Source organism: Gossypium hirsutum, chromosome A04 (genome assembly GCF_007990345.1).
Source record: "Gossypium hirsutum isolate 1008001.06 chromosome A04, Gossypium_hirsutum_v2.1, whole genome shotgun sequence".
Classification (NCBI taxonomy): domain Eukaryota; kingdom Viridiplantae; phylum Streptophyta; class Magnoliopsida; order Malvales; family Malvaceae; genus Gossypium; species Gossypium hirsutum.
Genome location: NC_053427.1, coordinates 11508035 through 11521914, shown reverse-complemented (window position 1 = coordinate 11521914; position 13880 = coordinate 11508035). Strand labels below are relative to the sequence as shown.

Here is a 13880-nt window from a genome sequence, read left to right as displayed (position 1 = left end):
AAAAATCATTTTTTCCTTTTACAATCCAAAAATAAATGGTTTTTTATAATTATAATTTATTTTAAATATAATTTAGTAGTTGACATATTTGGTTTGAAATAAATTGAATCGATAAGATAAGTGCTTCTCCAACTAATATAATTTATTTTTATTAAATTATATGTTTATTGTTATTTGAAAAATAAATGGCATGTTATTAATAAATGCGATTATTATAAGTATTATAATAATTAGTGAATAATGTAGAAATTATGTTATTATTTGTTTGATTGAAATAAATATTGTTATATGTACATGTAGTAAACATTAGATAATATTCTACAAACAAATTTTATTAGCATATAAATTTTCATTTTTTTTAAAATTATAGAAATATTAGTTTAGGTTTCATGTTAAGTAAATAATTGTGATATAGAAAATTTGTAAATTTAAGTAATTTTGATTTCTAAATATTTATGTAATTATTGTATGTAGTATTTTTTTTATTGAATTTGGTATTATGATATAAGTGTGTGTTTAGGGTTTGAAACATTTATTTCTAAAGTTTAGGTTATGGCATTGATATGATTGCCTCACGTGTTTGATGATATGGAAAATTCGGATAAATTTAATTTAATAGTTATAAGATTTTAAAAACAAATTTATAATTTGCATTGAATTATTGACTAAATAAATTGGCAGTTAGTTGTTGGTATCCCCATAATTGGGACATGACCAAATTCATGAATATTTGGATGTTGTTGGATTCGAAAATGTCTTAAACATGAGGCCCTGCACAATTTGCCCAGAGTTAATTGTTGCGTTGTTGGAACGATAACAACCGAGGATGCATACTTTTTCACTTATCATGTGGGGAGTATACCCATTGATGATTGGTCGTAGTAGGGGAGACGACACCTACCATGACTTTTGTTTCCAAGACATATATCATATATTTTAGGTAACTAATTTTCTTTTTGTTGGAAAAAAAATTAAATCTATGACTAAAATTTTATTATTACCAAATATTTGTTGGTTGGTTTTCGATACTTGAAAACTTTAACTCATCTTCTCTAAGTAGAACTATCTTTTAAGAAATTTGCCAACTCTATTAACTCATTGTTTTTTTCTTCTTCTCTTGATTAACTGTTTTTTTTTCCCACTTGGAAGCTTAACAAGAATTGGCTTCTTAAAAAGTTGGAGATTTTTAAATAAAGTTGGCGATTTTTAAATATTTCTATTTACGATAGGTTTGAGATTCTGGACCTCAAATCATGTCAAACGGTAGAAGATTACCTCGAAAGCCTAAGGGTGGGTTTGGAGGAGCGGTGCGGTGCGTTTAGCTTACTTTTTGTCTCACGCTACAGTATTACTACAGTATTTAATCTCACTGCCACTGCTGTTTTTACACTAACCGCAGGTAACCGCACCGCTCATTCAAACTCACCCTAAATCCACATGATAGCTGTGGATTTACCAGCAAAGATTGTTTACTACACCTGAGAACCCCAATATTGATTACCGATTTGGGGTTTCGAAGATTCCTTATCTGTTTAGGACATAATCACTGTCACTGCTTCAACCCCAAATCAACAGTCGTCCTCTCCATTTGGGATTTTTATGCACACTTTATATTATTTACATAATTTTTTTGGAATAATAATTATTTCGGGAAAAAGAAGCCCGGTTTATATATAGATATTGTAGGTACTGTATAATATTGATTTTGACTCTTCTAAGTAATAAATGCCGGCAACCGCCACCAAAGTCAAAGCGTGTGGCAGCGCCCGCTGCTGTAGAAAGCCTTAAACGGCGGCTCCTCCCCTGTCTCCATTTGATTCCTCAACTCATATATTTCTCACTCATTCCTGCGTCATTTTCTTTTCTTTTACATTAAAAAAGAAAAACCAGAAACCAAAGACAAAAATCTTCACACAAAAAAATCACACATTAATTCCTTTCCTTACGTTTGCTATTCTGTCAATAAAAACGACGTCTATTATATCATAACTTTATAACCATAACAACTACTCCACTTCGATTCCTCAGAAAGAAATCAACACTGTTCAAACAAAATCAAAGATACATTTGAGTTTTTTTCTTTTGGTTTTTAGAAGAAGAGAAAATTTGGGGTGTGGAAGAAGAGAAAAATGGGGTTTGTTTTCTCCCTATTTAAGATGGTCTCTGTTCTTTTTCTGGGTTTTTTGGCTTTGAATTGCTTCACGGAGTTTGGGTCAAATGCTCAAGTTTTGCCTGATAGTGAAGGTATGCATACTCTCTCTATAATTTATTCTTTATTTTGTTTTTTTGCTTTTGTTGTTGTTGTTTTTTTTTCTCTTTTGAAGTGAGTGTTTAAGTTAGTATTACTCTGTTTGGTTCCTAAGATTTCAAAGGAAAAAAACAGAGCATGTGAAGAAAATATACCTTCATTCTTCTCTTTAAGTTTCAAGTTTCTGGGGTTCCAAATTTTTCGTTTTGTTTTAAAAAAGAATGCTATTGTTCTGGATATAACTTAACAATTTTTGCTGCAAAATTTAAAGTTTTACTGAATTTGTAGCACAAATCTTTATTAAAAATGTCACACTACGATGCAAAGCTTTGTATTTTTTTGGATAGTGATGGTTTAGTTTGTTTGTTCATAGATGATACATGGTTACATAACTCTGTTTGGTTGCTAGGAAAATTCTAGTGAAAGAAAACAATTATAATTCATCTTAAGTATTGTTTGGTTGATGAGAAAATATGGGATACATGAATAGAAGAAACTATTGGAATATTTCAAAGGAGTTCATTGTGCGACTTTGTTTTTGTTTTCTCTTGCTACTTCTCTGTTTGGTTGCTGGGAAAATAAATAAATGTTTAAAGACAATGTTATATCCTTTATCCAGCATTTACTTTATCTTGTTGTTTCTACCAGTTTTTGATTGAAAGAAATATTTTCTCAGCAAACAAACAAATGATAACTATAATTATTATTTTTTAATTATTTATCATTTGGATTGCCTATTTTCTTGGACCAAATCAACTGGTTTTAGATTTTTTTAAAAAAATCTATTTTTTAAAGCTTTTTGAATATGTTGCTTTCATTTCCTCAAAAATTTTATAATTATCAATTTAGAAAAGGGAATTTCTGTTTCAAATCCATAGATATTCTTTTTTTTTTAATTTGCATAAATACTTTTTAGTCCCTCTAATTTTACAAAAAAAAAATCACCCAAAAATATATGGAAAAGTTATGTTAATTTTTACCTTAATTTTTACTGATATGGCATATATCCATAATTAATTAATTTTTTAAAATTTTAAAAATTAAAAATTATTAAAACCATAAAAATATAAAAATATTTTTTTAATTCTTAAAAATCAATTAATTGTTAACATACAACAAAGTTAACAAACGTCAATTTTTTCATTCATTTTAGGATAATTTGATAAACAATACAAATTTAAAGACTAATAAAGACGAAAAATTAAATAAAAAACTAAAATAATTTATTTTTGTAAAGTTGAAGGGCCAAAAAAATCATTATAACTTTTTTAATTCAACTTTGATTGCTTGATGTAGTAAAATGGTCCCAATCCTTGGCCTACAATTTGGACATTATCCCTATTTGCCTTCCATTGTTTGTACAAGTTGATATAGTAAATTGGCCTACAATTTGGATATTTTCCCTATTTGCCTTCCATTATTTCTACAATTTGGATGCAAGTAGTTTATGTGAATATTGAACACTTAGTTTAAGAAAGTCAGAGCCATAGGATGGTTTCAGTCAATGGTTAAATTACATATGATGGGCTAATTATTATACTATAATGTTTCATATGCTTAAACTATGAATTATTGTTTGATGGGACTATTAACTTTTTTGTGGTGAATGTACTCGAAAGGTCTCTCTATTATAAGGATTTGATCAAATTAGTACCTCTATTATTAAATAGATTTCGTTAATCCTTGTACCATTAAAAAGAATAAAATAGCACTAAATTGGAATGGAGTTAGCATTTACTAAATAAAAAATGTCATACAATTTAATAAAATTAATATATTTGAAGTTTTTATAGTTTTGTAAATGAAATATTTTATACAGTAAATGTTAAGATTTGGGCTTATTTTTTTTAATAGTATAGGGATTAAATCGATTCATTTAATGATAAAGGGACTAATTTGATACAATTCCTATATAGGGACTTCCCAAAGTACCTTAACCCTTCTTTTGCCAGTATATATTTATCTGTTTTCATGCTGCATTTTAATAATCATAATATATCCTTAATTAATATTTAAAAATATTTTGACTTCTTAAATTAGATGAGATCGTAGAATACTTTGATTTTTCTTTTTGTTAAGCCGTAAAGGTGGAGTCAGATTTTGATATTCGAGGTTAAAATATGCTGTTAGTCACTTTATTTTAAAATTTAATCCCTATATTTAAAAAGTTAAAAATTAAGTTCTCTTACTTTTCTAATTTTATAAATCTCAATCATTGTTAGTATTTTCTGTAAAAATGTGTCAACTTGGCATGCTGATTAGAATGCTCTCATATGATGTTACTTATGATTGGCAAAAAATAAACATATTAAGTTGATAAATTTTGATAGAAATTAAAAACAATAATAATGATTTTACTAAAGGTTTTAAATTTTAAAAATAAGAGGAGTAAAGAGACTAAAATTCAAATTTTAGATAAGAATAGGGACTAATAGCATATTTTAACTTTAAATACGTAAACAATTTTGACACTAAAATGAGAAAAATCAAAATCCCAGAGTGACTAATAGTGCAAATAGGGTCAACTTAGAATTATTTTGGAGGGTCAAATGAGGTGAGCCATCAATCATTAGGCTTAGGTAGTACTTTTCAAGGTTATTACAATCTCATTTATTTCACACGTCAAATGTTTTTACAGAGCCAATGGACAAATTCCGGTATATTGATGGGAGGTTTTTTTTTTATTTATGGGATAATATAATTTTCGGTATTTATATTTATTTATTTATTTATTTAGATATATAAATTTAATAATTAGATTTATTTTGCTTCCGAACATGATTAAAATGATAGGTTAGAGTAATTAGATCGAGAATTTATTAGTATGCCCAAATAAAAAGATTGAATTGAAAACTGCTTGAAATCGGTAAAAATTGAAAACTCGAATAAAAATTAGTATTTGAACAGTTTGAACTAATCTAATGAAAAAAATTATTTTTATTTAATTTTTATGATTTTTTAATTAAATTGACCTAAACGATTGGTTCGAGAATCAATTGTCTGATCGGTTCAACCATTGGTTCAATTAATAGAACAATGTATATGACAAACAATTTAAGATTGTATTATATCATCACTTGAAAATTTATATAATTTTAAGATCTTAAAGTGCCATGTGATCAAACTTTTATATTTTTCAAGTTAAAGGACCAAAATGAATTTAGTTTTTAAGTTCAAGTACCAAATGTAAATGAAAATACCAAAGTGGACCTAGTTGTTAAGTTCAGGGGCCAAAAGTTATATTATTGTCTTTATTTATATTAATATTTAATGGCACATGATAAAATATTTTTTATTATTTTAATTAATTTTTTAATTTATTATTTGAATTGTTAAATATAATTAAAATATATTAACTTATTTAAAAATTTAAATATAATAAAAAGAAAATATCAAATACCATATTAAAAGATCTATATTTTGTATAACGATAATTTTTTTTAATAATATTAAAAGATCCAGATCATAATTAAAATATTTGTACTATTTTTAACATACAATATAATTTTACTCCATGTAATTATTATTTAAAAGAACTAATAAATCCTATTAAAATATATAAATTATTTTGATAATTCAAATATAGAAATAATAAAAAATTCCTATTATTAAAGCATTTCAGTAAAAATGATATATTGTAAAATAAGCTTTTTACTATTCAATTTTTATTTTTTATTTTCTTAATATTCAATAAATTAACTGTAATAATTTATAAACAATATGTAATTAATAGGAAGAAAGATAATAATATCAAATAAAAAATAAAAAATAAAAAATATATATTTATTTTTTATATAGATTTATTAAATAAAAATTTTTCAGTAATGCTAAATAACTGATTAACTGACTAATTGTATTAAATTAATTTCTGCAACAGTGGAAACTCTTCAAACGGTATTTTCAAAGATGCAACATCCAAATGCTTCAAGAATCAGCCCAACCTTTTGCAGTGAAACTTCATGGAATTATACCACTTCGGATCTTGTTGAAAGCAGTATTGCATGCGACTGTTCTGATGCAAACAGCACTATATGCCACGTCACTCAAATGTTTGTACATCTTCTTCATCATCATCATCATCCCTTCCCTTCATTCTTAACCAATTCCTTTCATCTCTTTATTCTATCTTTTTGCTGTGACAGTTTGATAAAAGGTCACAATTTGACTGGAATTCTACCATCTGAACTTGGAAATCTTACACGTCTGCAAGTAGTGTAAGTGAAATTAAGTTGATTTGATTGGTTCATTAATTTACTTTACACATATTGAGCATCAGTATAGTAGAATTTTTTTTTTCCTTTAAATATGTTGTTTGAATTCGAAGGTGAATGTTGGAAGTTACATATCAATGTTTCCCTTGTTGAACAGCGATCTCACTCGCAACTATCTTAATGGATCAATTCCGTCGAGTTTTTCTAATATCCCTCTCACCAATTTGTAAGTTATTAGTTTCAAATTCCTCAGTTTAAGACCTTTTGTGCAATTTGATCATTTTATCCATCAATGGAGATAATATAACTGACTGATCTTTCTTTATTGCTTTAGGTCTCTTCTGGGGAACCGTCTTAGCGGTCCGATTCCTCCGGAAATCGGTGATATTTCAACTCTTCTAAACCTGTAAGTCTAAGATTCACAAATCAGTCTAATTGACCAAAGAGTGCGTTATAATATATTGATTCCAAATTGAATTGTGATTTTAGGGTTTTGGAAGATAATCTGCTTGGGGGATCATTGCCTTCCAATTTAGGAAATTTGGGCCGCTTGGATAGATTGTAAGTTCTTTTCTCAATCCTTAGAATGTTTCATTCATGATTAACATAGACAATGTTATGAATTTTGCAAATGGAAATTTTGAGAATTTCCCCTGTTTGAGAAAAAATGTTCTATGAAGTGAAAATGTGACCTAATCTATTCTTTACTATTCGAATGCAGCCTTCTCTCTGGAAACAATTTTACAGGCAGAATACCAGAATCATTTGGCAATTTGATGAACTTAACTGATTTGTAAGTAGTACTGTATTTTAATGTTATGGCCACTATTTACGATTTTGGTTCTTTCTGTCATTGACATTCACGATCGATTTCACAATTGATCGAAAATGCATTTTACAAATCCCTGATCTTCTGAAATGCTTCTTATTGCAGCCGGATTGATGGAAATAGTTTGTCAGGGAAGATACCAGATTTCATTGGGAATTGGACCAAACTTTCGAGATTGTGAGTATCAAATTCAAATGTTTAGCATTTTAATTTAAGACGCTGATTTAAAATCCAATCCTATTTTCTTTTTCTTTTTTAATCTTTTCATTGTTATTTAAGAAACTTCAACTCTCTTGCAGGGATATGCAAGGCACATCAATGGAAGGGCCAATTCCTTCTACCATATCTGAGTTAAAGAACTTAACTGAATTGTGAGTCTTCTTTCTTCATATAGACTTATGTTACCTGAACTCAGGGTTTATTAGATATGAGCATATGTCCAACATGAGAATACTTCTTTTTAGGAGGTTACACCTCAACCCTTGTTTGAATATATGTCAGACACAAGTGTAGACACTTGTATTTTAGTGAAAATGAAAAGTTCGGGTAAAATTTGAGAGATTCAAGGTCCAAGATAAAGGTATCAAGCAACTGTTAAGTTTCTAATATCTAATCATCTTTTCAGGAGGATATCTGATTTGAATGGGACAAGTTCGGCTTTCCCAAATTTGGAGGGAATGAAAAATATGGAAGAATTGTGAGTTGACAATGAATTACTATAAGAATTTGTTTTCCATATGACTTTTTACCTCACAAGAGGATTTGTTTGAATTTGGTGACTCAGGGTGCTACGAAATTGCTTGACTACTGGTTCAATCCCTGCCAACATAGGGGAAATGGCATCTTTAAAAACATTGTAAGTTGCATACTCATTATAGTTCCTTAGGAGATGCTTGATAAGATCAGAGTTACAACTAGGGATGGTAAAGGATAATGCAGATTCGATTACTTGGGGATATTGAATTGCCTCTTTTTTTATTCTTTTTTATTTGAACTATATTTGGATTTGGATATTATAATTTCTATCCTCAACGAATTTGGATATTAACCTACAAATATAAATTGTTCAAATCCACAATACTTTCGCAGTTGATGGATTCAAATATCCGAATCCATTATTTGAGTCCACTTTACTTTTTAAAATTTTTACTTAAATCTCCGACCTGCTGTCATCCTTAATTAAGTTGAACATTACATCACAATTGTATCATCTTGATTTGTCCCCATTATTTTGCATTTTTCCCTTAAACCGAAAGCTCAAAAACGATTGTTGATTAATTGAATATACTCTTCAGATTTAGTTGCTCATCATGAAAACAACTATGTTACTGGACTCTTAATCTTCTCTAAAATACCCATATTCAACATCTATATATACGATAACTTAGGTGTGAGGGTATGATCTTCCAAATATATGGAAAAAACTTGAAAATTGAGCATACTTGTAGGACACTTATTCATATCCGACACTTACCCAAGTCTGGATAACTAGGTAACCAATGAGACATCTGTAAGATGTAATGATTGTAACTTTTCCTAAAATTCCTTGAAATGCTTAACTGTTACTCATAAAACTCTTTTTGATTATTATTTCTATCATAGGGACCTAAGCTTCAACCGCTTAACTGGTCAAATTCCAGGGACACTTGAGGATTTGGCAAACTTAAATTTCCTGTAAGTCTATAAAAAAGTAAATTTCAAGCACGATTAGAACATCGAAAAAGCTTTCTTTCAGTAAGGCTATGCTATTTTATCTCGATATCTTTTTGCTTCATGTATGGCAAAAACTGAGATGTTCATGTATATGATATTAGGTTTCTGACTAACAACTCATTGAGTGGAGAAGTACCTCCTTGGATATTAAACAGCGACAACAACATGTTAGTTCATCTCCTATCGACCTTGTTGTGAATGTTGATTGTTATTTGTTGACTGTTAGTTCATAAACTTATTGATTCTTTCGAAAAAAAAAAAAATTCATTGCAGAGATTTGTCTTATAACAATTTATCTTCAGCCCAAACAAGTTGCCAACAGGCAAATGTGTAAGCCTGTTGATATTTTTCTATCATTTTCATAATCATTTGACGTTTAATGTGTTCATCTTCTGTATTCTCTAAAATCATCCCATTATCACTTAACAGGAACTTAGTTTCAGGTTCCTCATCTGCAGCAAATAGTGACTCGTAAGTTTTATTGCTTTCGTGTGTGTGTGTGTGTGTGTGTCTCCCTATATATATGTATATTTCCATTTTGATGACTGAACTAAGAAAAACAACTGGTCCTAAAACTAAATATATATAATTTGCAGAGCTCCTTGGTGCTTAAGGAAGGACCTTCCTTGTCCCCGAAACCCTGACCGTAAGTATAACTATTTTCAAATCAATCTTCATGTGCTTCTCATCAGAAATTTATGATATATATATATGTATGTCTGTATTTGCAGACCATTCCTTATTTATTAATTGTGGAGGAGAGGCTACAACAAGTGTTGATGGAGATGACTATGAAGAAGATTTAAGCAACTCTGGTCCATCAACCTTCTTCAGTTCAGCAAATAAGTGGGCTTATAGTAGTACCGGGGTTTATTTAGGCAACGAAGGGGCTCCTTATACTGCAAGAACTTCATCGGCTGTTAACGGCTCGGAATTCTACAAAACTGCACGTATTGCACCACAATCACTGAAGTACTATGGCTTATGTTTACGACAAGGCAACTACAAAGTTCAGCTTCACTTTGCTGAAATAATGTTTTCTGATAATCAGACATTTGACGGTCTAGGAAGGCGATTATTTGACGTATCAATTCAAGTATGTATAAATATAACCCTGTTCAAGGACCCTTTTTCTTGTAATTCAGATTTGGAAGCTCTCCGAATGATTGCAGCTGCTGAAACTCAAATTTTATACAGGGACAAGTAGTTTTGGAGGATTTCAATATCATGGAGGAAGCCGGTGGTGTTAGAAAGGGCATCACCCGGGAATTCAATGTTGATGTAAATGGAAGTACTTTGGAGATCCACTTATTCTGGAGAGGGAAGGGAACCGCTGCCATTCCTAATAGAGGGGTCTATGGACCACTTATATCTGCTATTACAGTAACACCAAGTAAGTACATATCAAATAAAAAACCAGCTCATTGCTAACATTTCATTGTCATATATTAACTCTTATCTCATGGTTTAGACTTTAAGGTCGACACTGGTAATGGGTTATCTGCTGGAGCTATTGCTGGTATTGTGATTGGCTCATGTGTGATTATCGTCTTGTTATTGATCATCCTCCGACTGACTGGTTACTTGGGGGGAAAGGACAATGAAAACAGTGGTAAGAAACCAAATCTTAGCGCCTGCAACTTTCTACTAGATTCGAGCATAAACCCAAATGGGCTTTAAACCCCATTAATCGAATACTATAATACAAATGACTCAAACCACGCCTGCCTGGCAGTCTGGATATTCCCACAAGAACACTCTTCTTTATTATCATCTCCATAAATGAATAGTAGAATCTGTTATTGTTTAAATATTTTGATCTTTTTATATTGCAGAGCTTCAGGGGCTAGAACTTCAGACTGGCTATTTCAGTTTAAGACAGATTAAGGCTGCAACAAATAACTTTGATTCATCAAATAAGATTGGTGAAGGAGGATTTGGGCCAGTTTACAAGGTAATAATTTTCATCATTTTACTGTTAGATTGGAAGCTCTATTGTTATGGTATTCAAAATACAGATGAACTGTCTAGATTATGGTACATCCATTCTTTATGCTAAACTTTTTTTCTGATACTTCATTATGTTTGATTGTAGGGTGTACTGTCAGATGGTATGGTTATTGCAGTTAAGCAGCTATCCTCTAAATCTAAGCAAGGAAATCGCGAATTTGTGAATGAGATAGGGATGATTTCAGCATTGCAACACTCGAATCTTGTGAAACTTTATGGTTGTTGCATTGAAGGAAATCAGTTGTTGTTAATCTACGAGTACTTGGAAAATAACAGTCTTGCTCGTGCACTTTTCGGTAATTTCTTTCACTAACATCTTATATAACATCAAAAACTATTACTAGATCCATAATCATGGCTGTCAATCCCTCAATTTTTTTTTAATAATTTTCATTTCAGGTCGTGATGAACACCGGCTTACCTTGGACTGGTCTACACGAAAGAAAATATGCTTGGGGATAGCAAGAGGGCTAGCTTATCTTCATGAGGAATCAAGACTAAAAATTGTTCACAGAGATATTAAGGCAACAAATGTGTTGCTTGATAAGGATCTAAACGCTAAGATCTCCGACTTCGGATTAGCCAAGCTCGATGAAGAAGAGAACACTCATATCAGCACCAGAATAGCGGGAACAATGTAAATCTCCCTCATTTTGCATTTCCTCTAACTTTATTCAGATTTAAGCCACATCTTAGTGACGTTTATTATGTGTTTCTTATCAGAGGTTATATGGCACCGGAATATGCAATGAGGGGTTACTTGACTGACAAGGCAGATGTTTATAGCTTTGGTGTTGTTCTTTTGGAGATTGTTAGTGGGAAGAGCAACACAAATTACAGGCCTAAGGAGGAATTTGTTTATCTCCTTGATTGGGTAATTTTTGGTTTTTGACTCTAATCTATGGTTTTGATTCTACAGTAGTTCATGATCACTTCATGAACTTTTTTCATGAACCTTACATGTTATGCAGGCCTATGTTCAGCAAGAGCAAGGAAACCTTTTAGAACTTGTGGATCCGAGCCTTGGTTCAAAGTACTCAAATGAAGAGGCTTTACGGATGCTAAACATTGCTCTTTTATGCACCAATCCATCTCCCACTCTAAGGCCATCAATGTCTTCGGTTGTAAGCATGATGGAAGGCAAGATTCCTGTCCAAGCTCCATTGATCAAGCAAAAGGATGCGGACCGTGATGCGAGGTTCAGAGCCTTTGAGATGCTTTCACATGACAGCCAAACGAATGTCTCGATACATTCGCATGACAGCCAGGGTCCAAGAAGCACATCCATTGATGGATCATGGATTGATTCGTCAATATCTCTACCAGATGAGACTCAACCACATTCTTCAAGAATGCTTCTAGAAAAACCCTTAGAGGATAATTGAATGATTTTTTGGTTTAAAATACTTTCCCTTTTGATTTAGATTATTTGTAAAGGAAATATATTAAAATGTTTTGCTATAATGTTTCTTGAATACATGTAGATATATTAAGTTTGATGTGTGTTGTATTTTGTAATTCTTTTATCGGTCATGTAAAAGTATTTTAATATTTTTATATGAAACCTTTAAATCAAATAACTAAAAAAACACTACTTCAAAAATTATATGTTTAGGGATTCAACCCATGAATTAAGAGAATTTAAACATATATGCTTTATCACTCAATTTTTTGTTGTTGGAAACGATATTGTTGGAAGGGGTAATCACGTTTTGAAAATTGATTGTAAAACAGATATAGAGAATATAAAAAATTAGGGTAAATTACACTTATGGTCACTCTAAAATAGGGCCTATTCTATTCTGGTCACTCAAATTTCTTTTATCAATTTAGTCACTTTAAATAAGATAATTGTGTAAATTATTCACTGTCGTTAAAATTTTGTTTTCTTTTAACGAATTACTGATGTGATTCATTAGCACATTGGGTGACTGACACATTACATTTTTTGTTTACTTTTGACTAAAGTTTAGGGACCTCTCTACAATTAGTCTAAAACTTTTTCCCCCTAAACTTTCTAGAGAGGTCCATAAACTTTTGTCAAAAGTCAACAAAAAATTCACATACCAGTCTTTCAATGCGCTAATGTGTCATGTCAACAATCTATTAAAAGAAAACGAAAATTTTAATGGCAGTGACTAATTCGCATAATTATCTTATTTATAGTGACTAAATTAAAAAGAAAAATTAGAATGACCAACATAGGACTATTCTAGAGTGATCATGGATGTAGTTTACCTACAAAATTATCATTTTATTAGTGAAATAAATATTTTATTAATACATATTTAATATAAATATTTTTTACCTAAATAATAAATAGGTATAAATATTTTCTTACTAACATTGGTATTACGAATCAAGTTACACTAAATATAACCAAACTCATCAATAGTTTAATTTTTAAAAGAGCAAAGTCATTAAAAAAAAAGAGAGTATAGGGGTAATTGTGTCATCTAAAACTTTTATTAAAAATATTTTTTTTAATTTATTAGACTACTTTTATTTTTTTCAAAATTAAAATAATAAATATTATTCATGTAAATTTTCACTCTTTTTCTTTTAAATATGAAATTTTATTTTTTAAATATAAAATTTTTATATAAATGCTTATAAATATATATATATTTATCAAAATTATGGGAGTGATAAATTCTTTTACTTATATAAAACTTTTAACTAAATTTGATGTTATTGGTTCAAGTGAAAATATTAACATAAAACTGTTATAAAATAAAGAGATATGGAGAGTATAAAAAATAAAGAAAATATGAAAACAACAAATAATGTACTTTATTGATAAAATGGATGATTACAATGCTTTATTAGAGTGTCGATTTATAGGCATAAAAAGTATAAAAGAAGTAGA

General features: G+C 29.9%; 1 protein-coding gene across 1 annotated transcript; it reads left to right on the top strand.

Annotated features, from left to right (window-relative positions):
• Positions 1 to 1706: 1706 nt before the first annotated feature.
• Positions 1707 to 12562, top strand: LOC121227947 (probable LRR receptor-like serine/threonine-protein kinase At1g53440). The gene is made up of 24 exons (XM_041110919.1): positions 1707 to 2244; positions 6126 to 6297; positions 6391 to 6462; positions 6617 to 6685; positions 6794 to 6865; positions 6949 to 7020; positions 7181 to 7252; positions 7394 to 7465; positions 7588 to 7659; positions 7914 to 7985; positions 8073 to 8144; positions 8891 to 8962; positions 9103 to 9168; positions 9275 to 9331; positions 9431 to 9472; positions 9598 to 9647; positions 9733 to 10097; positions 10199 to 10394; positions 10473 to 10613; positions 10837 to 10955; positions 11097 to 11307; positions 11411 to 11648; positions 11735 to 11885; positions 11983 to 12562. Exons 1-24 carry the CDS (start codon positions 2130 to 2132, stop codon positions 12394 to 12396), a joined length of 3054 nt encoding a protein of 1017 aa, XP_040966853.1. The 5' UTR covers positions 1707 to 2129; the 3' UTR covers positions 12397 to 12562.
• The last annotated feature ends 1318 nt before the right edge of the window (positions 12563 to 13880 follow it).